The sequence below is a fragment of the Macaca fascicularis genome, chromosome 16 (assembly GCF_037993035.2).
Source record: "Macaca fascicularis isolate 582-1 chromosome 16, T2T-MFA8v1.1".
NCBI classification, from domain to species: domain Eukaryota; kingdom Metazoa; phylum Chordata; class Mammalia; order Primates; family Cercopithecidae; genus Macaca; species Macaca fascicularis.
In genome coordinates this window covers 3963843-3984722 of record NC_088390.1, presented here as the reverse complement: position 1 = coordinate 3984722, position 20880 = coordinate 3963843, and the positions used below count along the sequence as shown (strand labels likewise).

Here is a 20880-nt window from a genome sequence, read left to right as displayed (position 1 = left end):
TTTGAGACGGAGTCTCGCTCTGTCACCCGAGCTGGAGTGCAGTGGCCGGATCTCAGCTCACTGCAAGCTCCGCCTCCCGGGTTTATGCCATTCTCCTGCCTCAGCCTCCCAAGTAGCTGGGACTACAGGCGCCCGCCACCTCGCCCGGCTAGTTTTTTGTATTTTTTTAGTAGAGACGGGGTTTCACCGTCTTAGCCAGGATGGTCTCGATCTCCTGACCTCGTGATCCGCCCGTCTCGGCCTCCCAAAGTGCTGGGATTACAGGCTTGAGCCACCGCGCCCGGCCAGCCTATCCTTTCTTAAGTGTATTTCAAAGTCAGTTGCAGATATCGGTATACTTCCTCCTCACCTACTTTAGAATACATATTAACCAGAGAGCAATGTTGTTTATGGTTCTGTTTTTCCTTTTTGAGGTAAAATTTGCCTTCGATGAAACACACAGATCTTCACTGTATCGTCTGATGAGTTTAGGAACATGCTCACACCTGTGTAACTCACAGCCTTATTCAAGATAGGAAAATGCCAGGCATGGTGGCTCATGCTTGTAATTCCAGCACTTTGGGAGGCCAAGGCAGGAGGATTGCTTGAGCCCAGGAGTTTGAGACCCCATCTCCAAAAAAAAAAAAGATATGACACATTACTATCAACTCATGAAGTTCCCGCACACTCCTTCCCCATCTCTGTCCTTTGTCACACAACGGCGATCACTGTTTTGATTTTTTCCACCGTTTATGAGTTTTATCTGCCCTAGATTTTCAAATGAATGGAATCATACTGTATGGACTGTTTTGGTTTTGGGCTTTTTTGAGATCTGTCTGCATTGTTGTATCAGATTATAGCTTTTTTTTTTTTTTGAGACAGAGTCTCGCTCTGTCACCCAAGCTGGAGTGCAATGGCGCTATCTCAGCTCACTGCAACCTCCGCCTCCTGGGTTCAAGCAATTCTCCTGCCTCAGCCTCCTGAGTAGCTGGGACTATAGGCGTCAGCCACCATGCCCAGTTTATTTTTTTATTTTTGCTAGAGACAGGGTTTCATCATGTTGGCCAGGGTGGTCTCGACCTCTTGACCTTGTGATCCGCCTGCCTCAGCCTCCCAAAGTGCTAGGATTACAGGCGTGAGCCACCGTACCCAGCCTGGCTTTCAATTTGACCTTGACCGCAACTCCAGACTTCATGTCATTTGCCATCACTCCTCATGTGGACCTTGACTTGGCCCCTGCTTTTGCCTCGATCTTCGACTTGACTGCAGCACCTGCCTGGCTCTTTACCTGGGCCATCCCCTTGACTTCATTCCTGACTTGACCTCAGCTTTCTCCCTCACCTCAGTTTCCACCCCACATCCAACCTCGACTGCATCCCTACCCTCATTGCTGACTCACCGTCATCCCCATCGTCTTCCCTGACCTCACGCTTGATATTCTCCCCAACTTTGTCCTGGTCTGCACCCCTTGCCTTCTCCTCAGCCTCATCCTCTGCCCAGTTTCTAAGTTCATTCTTGAACCCACCATTTGTTCTGTCCAGCTGTCTGCTTCCTTTGGGACATCCCCTAAGACTGGGTGTGGGCTGAGCTGAGAGGAGATGGGGAGGTGGAAGGGAAGTTTCTCAGGCACAGCCCTACCTGACCTGGTCCACAGACTGGTGACGGAGTAAACGACGCACCGGCCCTGAAGAAAGCAGAGATCGGGATCGCCATGGGCTCAGGCACGGCCGTGGCCAAGTCGGCGGCAGAGATGGTGCTGTCCGATGACAACTTTGCTTCCATCGTGGCTGCGGTGGAGGAGGGCCGGGCCATCTACAACAACATGAAGCAATTCATCCGCTACCTCATCTCCTCCAATGTTGGCGAGGTCGTCTGGTGAGGCCGGGCACTCCCTCCTCGCGGCCCTCTCAATCTGCTCTGTGCCCCTGAGACGGGGAAAATGCCTGTTCCTCAGCCGAGCTGCAGGGATGGAGGGGCCTGTGCCCTACCCTGGCTGGGGCCTTCCAGGGTCCCACCTTGGAGTGGACAGTGAACACCTCGTCATTCTCCAGAGGACCTGGTGACCTCTGGATCATGGTCACCCCAGCACCCAAGGAGGTGCCTGAAGAGTCGCCTCTCAGCCCTCCAGCCACCAACTTCCCACTTGCAGATTAGCAAGATGAGAGAAAATACACACCTTTAGGCAGTCATGTGTGTGTCCGTGTGCGGATGTGTGTGTGTGTGCACGTGGCCTGAGTGCCTGAGAGGTGCGTGTAACGTGTGTATGTATGCATGTGTGCCCTTGTGCGTTTTGAGCGTGAGTACAGGCAGAAGTGTGTGTGCCGGCGTGTGACTGTGCACACGCTTGTATTCACATGTGTGGATGCCTGTGGGGGGTGGTGAGCATGTGTGTTGCTGGACATGGATGGATTCTGGATCTCTGCACCTCACGGCAGACGTGTAGGTGTTTGCTTGTGTTTGCGGGATGGTGTGGCACGTGCTAGGTTTTTGCACGTCTGATGCTTGGGCATGCCGTCTTCGTGTGTGTGTGTGTGTGTGTGTGTGTGTGTGTGTGTGTACCTGGCCTCTGCCAGGCGTAAAGAGCAGGTATGTCCAGGATCCAGACCTGGGACTGGGGAAGGCAGGGCTGGCCAGGCCCGAGGCAGAGCTGTGTATACACACCCTTCACATCAGAGCTAGCGGAGGAAGGAGGGGCTGCCCTGGAGACAGTGGGTGAGCTCCCAGCCTTGGGTCTGAGCAAGAGCTGGAGCCTCCGTCTGGTGGGGGCTGGGCCTACTGGGGGCTAGAGCCCATGACTCTGTTCCAGCATCTTCCTCACGGCAATTCTGGGCCTGCCCGAAGCCCTGATTCCTGTGCAGCTTCTCTGGGTGAACCTGGTGACAGACGGCCTACCTGCCACGGCTCTGGGCTTCAACCCGCCAGACCTGGACATCATGGAGAAGCTGCCCCGGAACCCCCGAGAAGCCCTCATCAGTGGCTGGCTCTTCTTCCGATACCTGGCTATCGGAGGTGAGTGGGGCCTGAGCCCTCCGTGGCGTTCCTAAGCTTCCTAAGAGCCTTGTATCAGGCTTGCAAGATGCAGGCGGTGTGACTCAGCCTGGCTTGTACCAGGAGAAACTGTACGGGCTCATGTAATGGAAAAGACCAGGCACGGCTGGATCTGGGTCTCAGTATCACTAGCATATTTTGGCACTGCCTCAGCTTCATTCTCAGGCCCGTGTCCCTCATGGTAACAGAATGGCTGCTGCAGCCCCAGCCATCATGCTCACTCCATTACAACCCCAAATTCAGCAGAAGAGAGAGCCTTTTATCATACTGCTCTCCTGGTAGTATAATAAAAGTCTCAGGCCTGGGCTGGGCATGATGGCCCACACTTGTAACCCCAGCACTTTGGGAGGCCAAGGTGGGCAGATCACCTGAGGTCAGTTTGACCAGCCCAGCCAACACGTGGCTCACACCTGTAACCCCAGCCCTTTGGGAGGCCAAGGCTGGCAGATCACCTGAGCTCGGGAGTTCGAGACCAGCCTGGCCAACATGGTTAAACCCCATCTCTACTAAAAATACAAAAATTAGCCAGGTGTGATGGCAGGTGCCAGTAATCCCAGCTACTCAAGAGGCTGAGGCGGGAGAATCGCTTGAACCCAGGAGGCAGAGGTTGCAGTGAGCCGAGATGGCGCCACTGTACTCCAGCCTGGGCGACAGAGCGAGACTCCGTCTCAAAAACAAAAAGTCTCAGCAGGCCTGTTCTCATCGGCCCACACAGGGTCACCTGCTAATCTCCAATCACTGTGGCCCAGGTTATGGCAGATGCTGATTGACCAGCCAGGGCTCACCACTGGCATCGAGGGGAGGTGCCTGCAAACCACATGGCTCAGAGAGGAAAAGGGTGGCTCCCTGCCGGAATTCAGGGAATTATTAGGCAGGGGAAACAGATGCCAGAAAGCCACCGCCATTCTCTACAGCCAGTCTCCTCCCCTCCCCGCAGTGTACGTAGGCCTGGCCACAGTGGCTGCTGCCACCTGGTGGTTCCTGTATGATGCCGAGGGACCTCACGTCAACTTCTACCAGCTGGTGAGCAAGGGATGGCCAGGGAGTTGTTGAACTTACAGCTCGAGCTGTTGGAGTTCCAGGGGAGATGGGTCCAGAGCCGCATGGGGGGCCTGCAGTGTCCTTCCCCACTCACTATACACGAATAAACATCCCCACCTAGGGAACCAGGCTCAGAGCCCGCTGGAAACCCAGAGACACCAGCACGGCCCCCCAAGCCAAAAGGCCCCTCCGCATCCCAGTCAGTTAGCGGGGACCAAGGGCCCCACTGCCAGATGTATCTTACCTTCATCAGAGGACCCCTAAAACGTAGAGGCCTCAGAGGAATGAGCCCCTAAATGGTAGGACTTTAGGCAGAGGGTCAAACTGAGGAGATCAAGAATGGAGGGGAGGGCCGGGCGCAATGCCTCACGCCTGTAATCCCAGCACTCTGGGAGGCCGGGGTGGGTGGACCACCTGAGGTCAGGAGTTCGAGACCAGCCTGGCCAACGTGATGAAACCCCGTCTCTATTAAAAATACAAACATTAGCTGGGCGTGGTGGTGCACGCCTGTAATCCCAGCTACTCGGGAGGCTGAGGCAGGAGAATCACATGAACCCGGGAGGCGGAGGTTGCAGTGAGCCAAGATCTTACCGCTGCACTCCAGCTTGGGTGAGAGAGTGAGACTCCATCTCAAGAAAAAAAAAAAAAAAATCGAGGGGAGGCCAGGCATGGTGGCTGACACCTGTAATCCTAGTGCTTTGGGAGGCCAAGGTAGGCAGATCACTTGAGCCCAGGAGTTTGAGACCAGCCTGGGCAACATAGTGAGACCCCATCTCTACCAAAAAAAAAAAAAAAGTAAAAATTAGCCAGGCACAGTGATGTGTGCCTGTAGCTTCTTGGGAGGCTGAGGTGGGAGGATCAGTTGAGCCCAGGAGGTCACAGCTGAAGTGAGCCGTGATTGCACCATTGCACTTCAGCCTTGGTAACAGAGGAAGACCCTGTCTCTAAAAAAAAAAGAACACAGGCCGGGCGCGGTGGCTCAAGCCTGTAATCCCAGCACTTTGGGAGGCCGAGATGGGCGGATCACGAGGTCAGGAGATCGAGACCATCCTGGCTAACATGGTGAAACCCCGTCTCTACTAAAAAATACAAAAAACTAGCCGGGCGCGGTGGCGGGCACCTGTAGTCCCAGCTACTCCGGAGGCTGAGGCAGGAGAATGGCGTGAACCCGGGAGGCGGAGCTTGCAGTGAGCTGAGATCCGGCCACTGCACTCCAGCCTGGGCGGCAGAGCGAGACTCCGTCTCAAAAAAAAAAAAAAAAAAAAAGAACACGTCCTGGGGTGGTGGCTCACGCCTGTAATCCCAGCACTTTGGGAGGCCGAGGTGGGCCGATCACTTGAGGTCAGGAGTTCAAGACCAGCCTGACCAACATGGTGAAACCCTGTCTCTACTAAAAATACAAAAATTACCCAGGCGTGGTGGCAGATGCCTGTTTTCCCAGCTACTCGGGAGGCTGAGGCACGAGAATCGCTTGAACCTGGGAGGCGGAGGTTGCAGTGAGTCGAGATTGCACCACTGCACTCCAGCCTGGCGATAGAGCAAGACGCAGTCTCAAAAAAAAAAAAGAAAAGAGAAGAAAACTAAAGGAGGTCTTGCAGGATATAGTGAATACAAAATAGACAGGCAGGCAAAGAGAAGGAGTGGGCAGAGCAATGGCCTCACCAGTAGAAATGGGCTCCTCCAGGGCTCTCCACGTGCCTGTGAGGCAGAAGCTCCAGCCCGGCACACCTTCTTTTTTTTTTTTTTTTTTTTTTTGAGATGGAGTCTCACTGTGTCGCCCAGGCTGGAGTGCAGTGGCACGATCTTGGCTCACTGCAACCTCCATCTCCTGGGTTCAAGTGATTCCCCTGCCTCAGCCTCCTGAGTAGCTGGGATTACAGGCACCCGCCACCACGCCTGGCTAATTTTTTATATTTTTAGTAGAGACGGGGTTTCACCGTGTTCACCAGGATGGTCTCGATCTCCTGACCTCATGATTCGCTCGTCTCGGCCTCCCAAAGTGCTGGGATTACAGGCGTGAGCCACCGTGCCCGGCCCCCAGCACACCTTCTAATGAATAATTCCGGAGGCCACAGTGAGACCAGTGACCTGGGGGATACTGTGTGTGTGTGGCAGGTGCTTACTGGTGAAACCCAGAATCACTGGGCAGGGCATTTATGGCAAGAGCAACAGACCCATTGATACATTTTTATTTATTTATTTTTTTGAGACAGAGTCTCGCTCTGTCGCCCAGGCTGGAGTGCAGTGGCATGAGCTCGGCTCACTGCAGCGTCCACCTCCCGGGTTCAAGCGATGCTTCTGCCTCAGCCTCCCGAGCAGCTGGGATTACAGGCGCCCGCCATCATGCCTGGCTAATTTGTGTGTACATGTATGGATAGGCCATTGAGATGTGGCAGGGTGAGGCCTGAAAACAGTGGCACAATTGGCAGGAGGATTTGGTCCTCCTTGGTCACTGGGTGGGCAGACTCAGGTTCAAAGTTCAGGAGGTTTTCCCTTCTTTATGGTCAGCACCAAATAAAAATGTGTGGCCGCTCACACCTGTAATCCCAGCACTCCGAGAGGCCAAGGTGGGTGGATCATTTGAGCCCAGGAATTTGAGAACAGCCTGGGCAACATGGCGAAACCCCATCTCTATTAAAAAATACAAAACTTAGCCAACAGCGACGGCTCAGGCCTGGAGTCTCAGTTACTTGGGAGGCTGTGGTGGGACAACCACCTGAGGCCAGGAAGTCAAGGCTACAGTGAGCTGAGATCGCGCCACTGCACTCCAGCCTGGGCAATGGGAGTGAGACCTTGTCTCAAAAACAAACAAGGCCAGGCACAGTGGCTCACGCCTGTAATCCCAGCACTTCGGGAGGCCGAGGCAGGTGGATCACTTGAGGTCAGGAGATCGAGACCAGCCTGACCAATATGATGAAACCCCATCTCTACTACATATACAAAAATTAGCCAGGCAGTTCCCTATTCAGTGGTCTCCAGGGTCCCGCTAGCCTCCCCAGGCTAATGCCAGCTGTTCTCCTTCTGAGCCACTGCACTCCTGCTCCAGAACATTCTGCCTTTCCCACTCTGTACCGTTGCTTCTCCCTGGCACGGTGCATCTTGCCACCGCTGCCCCAACCCTGCTCCCCTCCGGTGATCCCCAGCCCACCCCATGATGGCATTTTGTGTGCTGGTTGTGCCCAGGCATGGGCCAAGGGCAGGGTAAGGCTTCCCTCCCACCCACCAGCCCCTCGCCTGACCTGCTGCTTTCTCTACCTGCCACGGTGCCCCCAGAGGAACTTCCTGAAGTGCTCTGAAGACAACCCACTCTTTGCCGGCGTCGACTGTGAGGTGTTCGAGTCGCGCTTCCCCACCACCATGGCCTTGTCCGTGCTTGTGACCATTGAAATGTGCAATGCCCTCAACAGGTGGGCTGGGCACAGGGCCTGGAGCTGGGGCCTTGGACTGATGCCAGTTGTGAGGGTTGGGGGTTCCAGTATCAGTGTCTGAGGGTCAGGGGTTCAGGATTGGGGTGTACCAGTCAAGAGGGTCCAGGATTGGGATCTGATGTTTGGGGAGTTCAGGATTGGGATCAGAGTGTCAAGGGTCCAGCATTGGGTTCCAGGGGTCACGTGAGTCCAGGACTGAGGTCTGGGAGTTAGAGGGGTCCAGAACTGAGGTCTGGGGCCAAGTAGGGTCCAGGATTAGGGTCTGGGGGTCAGGGGGGTCCAAGATTGGGATCCAAAGATTTGGGGACCAGGATTGGGGTCTAAGGGTCAGAGAGGCCCAGAGGGGATTCTGAGGGTCTGTGGGGACCGGATTGGGGTCTCGGGGACAAAGAGGGCTGAAACGGGGGTCTGAAGAAATAAGCCAAGATTAGGTCTGAGGGACAGAGAAAGGGGTCCCAGCCTGGGACAGGCCCTGGCGGGCTGAGTGGGCAACGGCGATGCACTGCTGGAGAAGTGGTGAGGCTCCTCCCACAGGGGTGGGTGCCCATGGCAGGGCCTCCCTGCACCCCAGCCTAAGGGGAGCGCCCTGTGCCTTGGCAGCGTCTCAGAGAACCAGTCGCTGCTTCGGATGCCACCCTGGATGAACCCCTGGCTGCTGGCGGCTGTGGCCATGTCCATGGCCCTGCACTTCCTCATCCTGCTCGTGCCGCCCCTGCCTGTGAGTCACCCCGTCTGTCCCACTGCCCTGGTCCCTGGACATCACAGGCCCTGGGCTGGTCGCTGGGCCCCTCTGGCCCCCCTGCAATGGAAACCACCTGGAGGAGAGGGAGGTGAGGGGTCTGGCCAGCCACCACCTCCAGATGTGGCCCTACCTTCAGGAGCTCCCAGACTTGGGAATGGAAGAGAGGGACACCCCTTGCTGAAGGGACTGTGCCCAGGCTGGGGTGGAAGGAAGGACGAGCTTTCCCAGGGCAGAATTCTCCCGCCTCCCAACAGTATGGATGGGAGTTGGCCCAGTGGGCAAGGGCAGGGGAGGGCCCTTGAGGCAGAGGAAGCTGAGTGGACAAAGATCGGGGGGTACATCCAGGAGGTTCTTAGGAGTGCTCACGAAGAGTCTATCAGAGCCCAGGGCGATAAGAGTCCGTCAGAGCTCAGGTGGATAAGAGTCCATCAGAGCCCAGGGCGATAAGAGTCCGTCAGAGCCCAGGGGGATAAGGCCGGCGGACGGCTGGGGCATGGGACAGCCAGTCCTTCCTTTCACCAAACCTCCCTTCCCCTCCCCGCCAGCTCATTTTCCAGGTGACTCCACTGAGCGGGCGCCAGTGGGTGGTGGTGCTCCAGATATCTCTGCCTGTCATCCTGCTGGATGAGGCCTTCAAGTACCTGTCCCGGAACCACGTGGACGGTGAGTGGGAGGCCCCCTCCCACCCACTCTGCTGCCCACCCGCCTCCAGCCTGCCTCCCCACCCCCCTCTGCTCCTGGGCTGCAGCGGACGCGGTGGGTGCGGTGCGCAGAGCCTCTGTGTCTACACGCGGGGGAGGCGTTCTTGGATCTCCAAGCGGAGGGCATGAAGGGACTCTGGTGACTGGGACCCAAGGTGTCTGCAGGGTCTTGCACTGCAGGGGTCCTGGGCCAGCAATGGAAGCACCTCTCGGGCCGCACTGCCTCAGTGTCTTCACCTGCCACTCCCTGCATGGCCAGGGCACTGCGTGCTCTTCTGGGCCTCGACCTCTGACCCCTGTGCACCTGGCCTGTCTTTATCCAGGCATTCTCAGGACAGTCTCGCAGGCCTGGAGTAGGCAGCCGATGACCGCCTCTTGGACCTCAGACCACACCGGGTTGGCCTCTTTGGTGTCACCTTGTGGGTGGGTCAAGGGGAGGGTTGTTTCTGAGCTCACAGCTCTGGGTCTGCCTTAACCCCGGAGTGGAGAGGACAGGATGGCAGGTGTCAGGCTGGAGAGAAGTGGGCTGGGACATGGGGTCCATCCACCTGCCTCTGCCAGGTGGATTCTGAGAGTGGGTGATTCTGAACCTCCCAGGGCCAGGGGCACAGCATCATCTCGCTGTCAGAGCCGCTCAGAGAGGGAGGAAGCCGGGGTGAGCTCCCGTTCCTGGGATTTACGCAGAGGCAGTGGCTGTGTGGCTGAACTGCGGTGCGGGGGCCTAGGTTGGGCTGGGCAGTGACTGAGGCCTGCATTGGGGCAGCTGGGTCGTTGGGGGCCACCTCTGGCAGGAATGTGCCCCAGGGGAGGGGGTGGAGGGATTATAAATAGATCACACGTCTGTCATTCCCTAGGGACTGAGCAAGGGAGCTATGTCTGTCATTCCCTAGGGGCTGAGCAAGGGAGCTGGCCTGTCCAGGGAATGGCCAGACACATGTAGGGACTGCGTTGAGGGTGCAGGTGGGCACTCAGCAAGGCAAGCCTGCGGGGGAGTGAAGGGGAGTTTCTCGAGGTTTTGAGGTTAACGCAGTGGTTGGAAAGAACAGGATTGAACCTGGTGGAACGGGGCTGGGTGAGCACAGATGCTGACGTTCAGAGTGGAGGGCAGAGGGGGTGAGGCCTTGAGTGCCAAGGTAGAGACCCTGGACACTGTCCTCAGGGCAGTGGGGAAGCACGGGAGGAGTGTAAGGACAACGAGGGACTGTGTCAACCATGGAGGACAGGCAAGAGGGGGTGAGACTAACGGGCCGGACGCAGTGGCTCACGCCTGTCATCCCAGCACTTTGGGAGGCTGAGGTGAGAGGATCACCTGAGTCAGGAGTTCAAGACCAGCCTGGTCAACATGGTGAAACCCAGTCTCTACTAAAAATACAAAAATTAGCTGGATGTGGTGGCAGGTGCCTGTAATCCCAGCTACTCATGAGGCTGAGGTCGTAGAATCGCTTGAACTCGGGAGACAGAGGTTGCAGTGAGCTGAGATTGAGCCACTGCACTCCAGCCGGGGGGGACAGAGTGAGACTCCGTCCCCCACCCTCCCCAAAAATGAGGGGTTGAGACTAACACCAGGAGGTGGGCAAGCGGCATTGAACAGACCTGGGGAGCGGGCAGAGCTCTGGCCCTGGGGAACTGGCCCCGGGGAGCTGGCCCCTGCAGCACCTCTACCTCCACCTCCTTGAGATGTTGGCGGTGGCCCCTGTGAAGTTTGGCTTGGAAAGGTGGTGCCTGGCTGCTGGAGGACAGACACAGGCTGGGTACCTGCAGCTCCATCTGAGGGGTGGGGTGGAGGCACCCCAAGGAATGTGCTCGCTGGAAGCCCAGACAGCCCTGCCCAGCGCCGCTGCAGTCCCTGGGGCCTCCTAAAGCCAGACGGGGCGGGGGTGAGAGCAGGACCCTTTGCGCTCCCAAGCCAGCCGGGTGGCCTTTTAGGGAAGTTTTTCTGAAGCCCGATGCTTGTGGCTTCCCCATGATTTATGTCATTTACGAGGGATGTGTCCTAGGGAGAAGTTTGGCTCCTGGGTCAGCCCTGGGGACTGGGGGCGGTCCTCTTGCCCTACCTCCTGGCTCTGCCCAGGTGTGGCTGAGCAGCTGTCAGGGGAGGCCTGGGGGCTGGGCTGTGGTGGCTGGGGGGGACAGATCTGGGAGGTTACAGGCGGGCTTAGAGTTTACTCTGAGGACAGTGAGGAACCATGAAATGAGGTGTTGGGACTGGATTTGGGCTTTTGCTTGATGCTAGGGGCAGAAGGATGATGGGAAGGTAAGACTGGGGCTGGGGGCAGAGCGGCAGGCCCTGAGTCCTGGTGGGGGAAGGCAGCGGGAGAGATGAGCTCTCGCAATTTGGGCGAAATCGGGCCTGGGTGTGTGTGATGGGTAAGAGAAGCAAGGATGAGCCTGGTGTCTGAACCTTACAATGGTGGGTAGTGACTCCCCAAAATGAAAACCCGGAGAGTATGTACTGGAGGGTTTGGGGGCGTTGATGGAACAGCGGAGAGAAGGAGGTGTAGGGGACGTTGCAGGGATGTGTCCTGTAGAGCAGGATCCTGGCTGCAGCGTGGGGGTCTGCTGGGGCGGGGGTAGACTGAGGTCTGGAGTAAGGGAGGCCATGGGAGCCTGGGGCTATCCTGGGAGAAGTGGAGGATGGAAGGGGCTGGGAAGGGGCTGGAAGGAACCTGCCTGGATGTGTGCCCTTATGCATACATCTTAACACGCTCTCGGGTTTTTCTTCCAGAAAAGAGCCAGAAGTGAGCGCAGGGAACGGAGTGGAGTCTCCGGTGTGTGCTTCAGACTGACGGTGTCCATGCGTTCGCCTCCGCCCCCACCCCTGCCACCACACTCGCCCACTTCCCGCCGGAGAGATGACAGGCCCGAGGCCAGAACCGCCATCCCCAGGCCCCGTCCTGGGGTCTCTGTCCCCACTTCCGTCTGGCCTGGGAGCTCTGTAATTCCTGTGTCTTGGACTCTCCTGGGAAGTTCCCCGCTCTGCAGCTCTGGCCCAGGAGCTGCAGGCTGGGAGGGGGCAGCCAAGTAGCCAGAGCTGGCAGCACACCCAGAGATCCGGGGTCCCCCCACCCCCAAATCACGAGTCTGCCTGGAGCTTGCTCCCCCTTGCTTGGAAGCTGGACCTTCACTTGGTGACTGGTGCCTCTGCACGGACGGAGGACTCCTGGGGGTCCGTCTTACCGGCTCCGACCCCTCCCTTCGTGCCTGGTCTGGGACTGGGTCAGCCCTGAGGGATCAGAAGGGGCCATCTGGGCCCAGCTGTGTACAGCGAGAGCGGGCAGCCCCCTCCACTCCGCTCTGCTTCCACAAAGTCGGCTTCTGAGAGCTTCAGGCTGCTTCTGTTTATATGTGCAGGGCCCGGGGGGTGAAGGGTCAGAGAGACCGACACAAGGAGCCAGGAGGAGGGGCAGAGCGAAGATGGCTTTTCCCGGGAGACAAGCTGGGAAAGTCTAGTTGACCTGCCTCAGCCCCACTCGCCTCCTGGACTTAGGGTTCCCCGTCCTGAGAGCAGAAGACGTTCAGGGTCACTGCTGCCTCGTCTGCCATGCAGAGGTCCAACTCACCACCCACGTCCCTGGTACCTGAGACCCCTGGCATCCTCAGGGTCCTGCCCGTGGCGCCCTTCTACCAACCCAGGGTGCGGCTGCTGCACTGTCTACACAGCTGGGGGCCTCTGAGCCTGGTGGGCTCTCCTGGACTCTTGGCCACACTCCTCACCCCCTCCACACGACACCCATGAGCCGAAAGGATGTCACTAAAGATGGCTGATTCCCCAAGGGCACCTGCTCTCCCTCCCCCGCTGCTGGAGGAACGCATCATGTCAGATGAGAGGAAGATGGCCTTTGATGGACAGAATTTTTCTCTTAACTCAGCTTTTGCTACTTTGGCAACAATTAGCGAGGGATAGCGGAAACCTGTGCCAAGGGCTGTCCCTATGTCTTGGCCCCTCCTAGAGAGTGTGCGGACTGATGATTTTATATGTAAATCAAGACTCACATCCCTTTCCTAGTCCCCCACATCCAAAGCCCCTCAGCCTACCTTGCAGACCAATGGGCTCCATGTTCTGTAGCCCCCTCCCCCATACCTCCCCCCTCCTTCCTCTCGCAGGTTCTGGGGGGCCAGTGAGAGAAACAGTGGGGGAGGCGGGGAGTCTGGTGCCTGCAGAGATTCTCTGCTTCTTTCCTGGGGGGAGGTGGGGAGGTCTTAGCAGGAGCAGGGCCCTGTACCCACCTGCTGACATGCTGTTTGGTAGAGAAATAAAGGTCGTGTGTCTGGGGGAACAGAGGATCCTCAGTGTCTGTTTTCCTGGGGAGTGGTCCTGCCATCTCCATCTACAGGGCGTCTGCCTGGGGCCCTACCACCTGCCCACACCCAGTCCAGGAAACGCTGAGCAAAGTTCGGGGGTTCACACATCACCAGGATTGTTCTCTTGGCCTCCAAGACAAGGCTCTGGAGAGCCACACTCGAGCGGCAGGTGCGGCGCCTGCACAGCCTCCCAGCTTCGGGATGCTTGCTCCTCACAGGGACGGTGTTCACAATTTGTGCACGAGTTCAAAGGCCTTTTATGCATTTTGTTTTGTTTCATTTGTTTATGTAGCTCTTTGAGATGAAGTCTCGCTCTGTCGCCCAGGCTGGAGTGCAGTGGTGCAATCTCAGTTCACTGCAACTTCCACCTCCCGAGTAGCTGGGAAGGCACGTGCCGCCACAGCCAGATAATTTTTGTATTTTTAGTAGAGACAGGGTTTCACCATGTTGGCCAGGCGGGTCTCAAACTCCTGACCTCAGGTGATCCGCCCGCCTTTGCCTCCCAAGGTGCCGGGGTGACAGGCATGAGCGACCTCGTCCGGCCCCTTTTATGCATTTTATGATCTGCATGTCACCCCCGAGGAAACAGGTTGGGAGAGTTCCATGATTGGGCCTGGGGAGGGCTGAGCCTGGAGCCTGAATCTCAGGGGCTCCTTTGCATCCCACAGGGGAGCCTCAATCCCAGCTCTTCTGTGGGTGCTGCAGCTCTCCTGCTCAATCTCCCTCTCCTCCTCAGATCCCGGGATCCCATCCCCACCGGCCCTTCCAAGACCAGCTCAAATGCACCTCACACCTACCACCTCCCCAAGGCTTCCCTCAGCTCACAGTACCCAGGGACCTCTGCCAGGCCGCCTGGGGTGAGCCGACTCACCCAGGTGGCCCTGACTTCCTGGAAGCCGGGGCTCTGGGAAGGGAGTCGCCACGGCCAAAACCCATCATGAAGGCTTGGTATCTAATCCTCCACTCAGCTGTCCTGGGAAGGAGACTCAGGCCCTGCCCACAGGGCCAGAGGCAGGATTGTCTACATAATTTGCAGGGCCCGTCGCAAAAATGAAACCCTGGAGCCCTTTGACCCAAAATGACAAGAATTACAAAGACACCAGAACATTCAACATTATGGCCAGGCGCGGTGGCTCACGCCTGTGACCCCAGCACTTTGGGAGGCCGAGGCAGGTGAAGGACTTGAGGTCAGGAGTTCAAGACCAGCCTGGCCAACATGGCAAAACTCCGCCTGTACTAGAAATACAAAAATTAGCCGGGCATGGTGGCAGGCACCTGTAGTCCCAGCTACTCGGGAGGCTGAGGCAGGAGAATCACTTGAGCCCAGGAGGTGGAGGCTGGAGTGAGCCGAGATCGTGCCACAGCCTGGGCGACAGGGCAAGACTCTGTCTTAAAAAAAAAAAAAGAAAGAAAAAAAAAGAACATTAAAATTCACCAAACCATGTGCTTAAAATGGGTGCATTTTATTGTTTGTGAATTACACTGCAGTACAGTTTGCCTTAAAAAGGAAAAACAGAAGTAGCAGCCACAGTAGAAGTGAGTTGGCACATGGCTGGCATGTGGGTGTAGTGGTTTCAGAACCCTCAGGACCGGGGGAGAAGTGCTCAGTGTTTGAGAGGCAGGGCCAGCCCCCAGGCATTCTCTTAATCCAGGGCAGAGGGAGGAGGCCGGGAATGAGGGGAAATGGCCCCAGCACAGAGCCTTTTTGAGCACGGGGCTGGGTGCAGGTGCTTGGATCGCACGTCCATGATGCCAGCGTGATGGTGGCGCAGCCCTCCCACCCCAACCCAGGAGCTCCCAGGTTCCTTAGCAGGCGGCCTGGGGTTGGCGCCTAGCTCACAGCAGGAACCAGGGTAGGCAGAAGGCACCTCCCTCCACATGGTCCACCGGTAAGACCGCTCATACCACAGAACCTTCTCATACACTTCATCTCCTGGTGTGTTCAGCCAGCCCTGGGAGATGCGCCAGGCAAGGGCTAGGGCTCCATTTACGGATGAGGAGCCCGAGGCCCAGAATGGGCAGGTCATGCTGTCCCCAAGGCCCTCTGGTGATCTGAGCATCTAGCTTGCATCATGGTGGCCAGGCAGGGTGTGAGGCTCAGATGGGCTGGGGGTCCTGCGGACGAGGCGGTCGGCTCCAGGCTTCCCAGCCACGCTGCCTCCACCCCTACCCAGGCCGGCCTGAGTCCAACTCTGTCCAGCCCACAGCATGGAGCCCACAGGCCAGGATGGGGCGGCCAAGGTAAACAGAGGTCTCCTTACCTCACAGCTGCTCACCCAGGAGGGAATTCCGGGGCAAGCCCTGGCACGCTTCTAACTGGCAACTACCAAAATCCTCCTGGGGACCCTGCCCCTCCAGAGACCAGGACTCTGTGCTCCCCAGACTCCACGCTCCAGTCCTCACAGCGGTGGGAGAGGCCCCGGTGGGGCTGCGTTAGGAGAAATGGAGGCACAAAATCAGAGCAGGGAGGAGAAGGGAAGCTGGACATGCGCACAAAGGCCCCCGAGTGTCCACAGTGGCTTTACCCAGCATAGGCCCCAGATGTCCATGAACTGATGAAGGATAAGCAAGCTGCAGTATGTCCAGGCAACCGAGAGGAACCAACCATCCATGCACGCAACCGCCACGTGAAGCCTAAACCACTGGGCTGAGCAAAGGCGGCCAGACACAAAGGAGCTCCTCCTGCCCGATTCCACCTGCCTAACGCTCTGGACGAGGCTGCACAAATCTGCAGTGACAAAGCGGGTCAGTGACTGCCTGGGCCTGGGGGTGCTGGGGAAAGATGGATCACAAACGGGAGGTGGGGGCGTTCTAGGCTGATGGATTTGGAGGGGGCTGGTGCACTTGTCAAAACTCATCAAACCGTGTGCCTAACATGGGGGACATTTTATTGCATGTGAACTACACCCCAAGACAGTTGGATTTGAAGGAAAAAAAAAAAAAAGGCCGGGCATTGTGGCTCACGCCTGTAATCCCAGCACTTTGGGAGGCCGAGGTGGGCAGATCGCGAGGTGAGGAGTTCGAGACCAGCCTGGCCAATGTGGTGAAACCCGGTCTCTACTAAAAATACAAACATTAGCCAGGTGTGGTGATGGATGTCTGTAATCCCAGCGACTTGGGAGGCTGAGGCAGGAGAATCACTTGAACCCAGGAGGCGGAGGTTGCAGTAAGCTGAGATCGTGCCACCACACTCCAGCCTGGGTGACAGAGTGAGACTCCATCTCAAAAGAAAAAAAAGAAAAGAAAAGGAAAAAAAAGAGATAAGTGCCAGAGAGGAGGTAGATGTGGCCACCATGCTGGCCACATGCTAGCCCAGCCCACAGGAGTCCTCTTTATTTTTATTTAATTTATTTATTTTGAGACAGGCTCTCGCTGTGTCACCCAGCTGGAGTACAGTAGCATGATCACGGCTTGCTGCAGCCTCCACCTCCCAGGCTCAGGAGATCCTCCCACCTCAGCCTCTCAAGTAGCGGGGACTATGGACATACACCACCATGCCCAGCTTATTTTTTTTCTGTTTTGTTTTGTTTTGTTTTGTTTCTTGAGACTGAGTTTTACTTTATCCCCCAGGCTGGAGTGCAGTGGCTCAATCTCAGCTCACTGCAATCTCCCTGTCCCAGGTTCAAGCAATTCTCCTGCCTCAGCCTCCCGAGTAGCTAGGATTACAGGCTCCTGCCAACACTCCTAGCTAATTTTTGTCTTTGTAGTAGAGATGGGGTTTCATCATGTTGGCCAGGCCAGTCTTGAACTCCTGACCTCAGGTGGTCTGCTCGCCTCAGCCTCCCAAGCAGCTGGTGGCTATACGCATGCACCACCATGCCCGGCTAATTTTTTTTTCTGTATATTTTATAGAGACAGGATTTCACTATGTTGCCCAGGCTGGTCTTGAACTCCTGAGCTCAAGCAATCCTCCTGCCTCAGCCTCCCAAAGTGCCAAGATTACAGACATGAGCCACCAGCCCTGGCCTCCCAGGAGTTCTCTTAATCCAGGGCAGAGAGAGGCCAAGGATGAAGGGAAATGGCCCAGAGGGATGGCGGAGGACCAGGAGGGTGGGACGCTTTAAACACACGGGAGGGGGGCTTCAGCCAGGTCACACCCAGAGTTGGGGGATAGAAGAGGCCTGAGAAGCAGTCCAGGTCCAGGCAATGGGAGATACCAAACCTGGGGGCCCGCGCTGTACTCCCCAGGCCTCCCCATAGCTGTCGGTCCTCCCCCAACCTCCCCTTGACAGCCTCTGCCAGGCTGGCCCAGGGCTCTTCTCCAGTCAGGGTCTAGGGGGCTGTGTGGCATCAGAGGAATCTCTGGCCCAGATGGTGTCAGGGTTGGACTGGGGTATGGTCCTGGCATCCTCAGGCCCCTGAGTGACTAAGGAGACCTGTTGGAACCCGTGTCTGCTCCCTTGAGGGCTCCAGCCAGCCTCCAGCCTCCACATTGCACAGAGCCGCTAAATTTAGCCAGGACGGGGAGGCTGTCCTGGGGCCGAGTGCTTGGCAGCACGGCTGTCTCCCTACAAGGCCCGGCCCAATACCCGAGCCGGCCACCCGGTCTTTGGGCTTATAAGGCAGGACTGGCGGCTCTCAAGTGCTGGAGGCTTGGAGTGGGCCCCGGGCCAAGCCCTCAGACTTTGGGGAGCCTCCTTCCCAGCCACCAGCAGACAAGGGAACTACTTACTGTGTGACCATGGGCCAGGGACTCAACCCCCGCAGCCTCAGTCTCCTGATCTGTGAAATGCGGGCTCCAGGACCTGCCTCATGGGGCTGTTGTGAGGAGAACCCTGCTGGACTCCAGAGTGTGGAGCTCTGGCCTCTGCCCTGCCCACCTCAGCCCCAAACGCCCAGAACAAAGGCAGGTGTCTGTCCCTGAGGTCGCTGGGGCAGGGCCCGAGGGTGAGAAATCACAGGCCTTGGATCAGAAAGATGCATTTTAGAGCCAGGGAAAGAGACGTTGACCCTGGCAGCTGGCTGTCTTGCTCCTGTGGAGTTATCAGCAGCAGGAAAATAAATGTAGGTCCCTGGGGTGCACTTTGGATATGATAAGATCCCCAAATGAGACGGTGCTCCAGGCCAGTCCGCTTTCTCAGGGCCAGGGCCAGGGCCCAGGCTGTCACGGAAGCACGTGTGTGTGCTCCAAGCAAGTCTGTCAGTCCATCAATCTGTCCGAGCAAGTCTGTCGGCCCATCCGTCTGTCCGAGCAAGTCTGTCGGCCCGTCCGTCTGTCCGAGCAAGTCTGTCGGCCCATCCGTCAGTCTCTCTGTCAGCAAGTGTGGCTCCTTGGAGAAGGAGGAGGCGGAGGAGGAGGAGGAAGACATGGTGGTGGTGTGAGAGGAACAGACGTAGATTGAAGAACTTCCTGACCTTCCTTCCTTCCCTCCCTCCCTCTCTCCCTCTCCCCTCCCTCCCTCCTTCTTCCTTCCTCCCTTCCTCCTTTTTCCTTCCTTCCCTCCTTCTTTCCTCCCTCCTTCCCTCCCTCCTTCGTTTCTTCCTTCCTTCCTCCCTCCTTTCTTCCCTCCCTCCCTCCTTCCTTCCTTCCTTTCTTCCTTCCCTCCCTCCTTCCTTTCATCCTTCCCTTCCTTCCCGTCCCTTCCTTTCTCCTCCTTCCCTCCCTCCCTTCCTTCTTTCCTCCCTTCCTTCTTTCCTTTGCTCCTTCCCTCCCTTCCTCCCTTCCTTCCTCCCTTCCTTCCTTCCTTCCTCCCTCCCTTCCTTCCTCCCTCCCTTCCTTCCTCCCTCCCTCCTCTCCCTCCCTCTCTTCCCTTCCCTCCCTCCCTCTCTTCCCTTCACTCGCTTCCCTTCCCTTCCTTCTCCCTCTCTCCTTTCCTTCCTCCCTCCCTCTCTTCTCTTCACTCCCTCCCTCCCTTCCCTTCCCTTCCCTTCCTTCTCCTTCTTTCCCTCCCTCTCTGCCTCCCTCCCTCCCTTCCTTCCTCCCTTCATTCCTTCCTCCCTCCCTCCCTTCCTCCCTTCCCTCCTTCCCTCACTTCCCTTCCTTCTCCCTCCCTCTCTTCCTTCCTCCCTCTCTTCCCTTCACTCCTTCCCTCCCTCTCTTCTCTTCACTCCCTCCCTCCCTCTCTTCCCTTCACTCCCTCCCTCTCTTCCCTTCCCTCCCTTCCCTCCCTTCCCTCCCTTCCCTCCCTCTATGTCTCCCTCCCTCCCTCCCTCCCTCCCTCCCTTCCTCCCACCCTTCCCTCCTACCCCTGCCACTCTCCAGAATGTGGTGTGCATGTCAGGGAGAAGGTGGCTGAAAAGGGACCCAGAATGGCCCACACAGTCTCAGCATCCACCCCGCTCCCCAGCACAAGCAGCTGTGTCCTGGTGCCTCCCATTTCAATGGCCACAGGGGCAGCCGGGAAAGAAACTGTCTGGGGTCAGGATCAGGCCAAGGAGAGCCGTGGCCACCACAGCTCTGGCTCCCAACATCTCTGGATTTTCTTTTCTTTTTTTTTTTTTTAATTATTTATTTATTTATTTATTTTGAGACGGAGTCTGACTCTGTCGCCCAGGCTGGAGTGCAGTGGCCGGATCTCAGCTCACTGCAAGCTCCACCTCCCGGGTTCACGCCATTCTCCTGCCTCAGCCTCTCGAGTAGCTGGGACTACAGGCGCCCGCCACCTCGCCCGGCTAGTTTTTTGTATTTTTTAGTAGAGACGGGGTTTCACCGGGTTAGCCAGGATGGTCTTGATATCCTGACCTCGTGATCCGCCTGTCTCGGCCTCCCAAAGTGCTGGGATTATAGGCTTGAGCCACTGCGCCCGGCCTCTGGATTTTCTTTTTTTTTTTTTTTTTGAGACGGAGTCTCACGCTGTTGCCCAGGCTGGAGTGCAGTGGCGCGATCTCGGCTCACTGCAAGCTCCGCCTCCTGGGTTCACGCCATTCTCCTGCCTCAGCCTCCTGAGTAGCTGGGACTACAGGCGCCCGCCACCGTGCCCGGCTAATTTTTTGTATTTTTAGTAGAGACGGGGTTTCACTGTGGTCTCCATCTCCTGACCTTGTGATCCGCCCGCCTCGGCCTCCCAAAGTGCTGGGATTACAGGCGTGAGCCACCACGCCCGGCCCTGGATTTTCTTTAGAGAAGCCCGTGACACCACTGGATCAGCAGAAACTCCGCGAGGGATGAGGCTGATCTGCTCGACAAGCAGAGACTGACCTGGGTGCCGGAAGGGGCCACGGCAGCCCTCTGTGGGTGACCCCCATTCAGACAGGCTGCCGGGATGCCCAGCCCCAGGCCTGGCTCCCTGCCCGGACCACTTCCAGCTCATGGCTCACCAGGAAGAAGACGCCTTATCAGCCTTAAGGGTGGGGCGGCTCGGAAGATGGGGGCGCGGGGGCTGGCCAGGGAGGCCCCTGCTTCCAGCTTGAACCTCCAGTACCACCCTGGGTGAGCCTGGGCAACTCATTTCTCTTCTCTGAGCTTGGTCTCCTCACCTTCAAAACGAGGGGAGGGGCTGGTGAAGCCTCCAGCTCTGGGCCCCTCTGCCCACCCCAAACCCTTGTGTTCAGAGCCGAGCCGGGGGTTGGGAAGGGAAGGGAGGGACAGCAGAGGTGCTGTGCCCCACACTCGATGGTGGCCTCCAGTTCTCTGTCCCATGTTGCTGAGACCCATCCCCTGTGAGCCTCGACCTAGAAGGAATAGTCCTCATTACCCCAG

At 57.4% G+C, this 20880-nt stretch overlaps 1 protein-coding gene across 11 annotated transcripts in view; it reads left to right on the top strand.

The window, feature by feature from the left end:
- The window catches only part of ATP2A3 (ATPase sarcoplasmic/endoplasmic reticulum Ca2+ transporting 3), a 38230-nt gene extending 25009 nt beyond the window's left edge, over window positions 1-13221 (top strand). For 2 of the 11 annotated variants that reach the window (XM_005582544.5, XM_074018264.1), the window contains 8 exons: window positions 1634-1854; window positions 2786-2988; window positions 3965-4050; window positions 7342-7475; window positions 8097-8214; window positions 8784-8901; window positions 9263-9335; window positions 11665-13221. In XM_005582544.5, the coding sequence (XP_005582601.3) occupies window positions 1634-1854; window positions 2786-2988; window positions 3965-4050; window positions 7342-7475; window positions 8097-8214; window positions 8784-8901; window positions 9263-9335; window positions 11665-11725 (1014 nt within the window). In that variant the 3' untranslated portion in view covers window positions 11726-13221. Of the gene's footprint in view, window positions 1-1633; window positions 1855-2785; window positions 2989-3964; window positions 4051-7341; window positions 7476-8096; window positions 8327-8783; window positions 8902-9262; window positions 9363-9536; window positions 9595-11664 lie in introns of all 11 variants that reach the window. The other 9 variants (XM_005582543.5, XM_074018263.1, XM_074018265.1 and 6 more) reach the window with 8 other exon arrangements.
- The last annotated feature ends 7659 nt before the right edge of the window (window positions 13222-20880 follow it).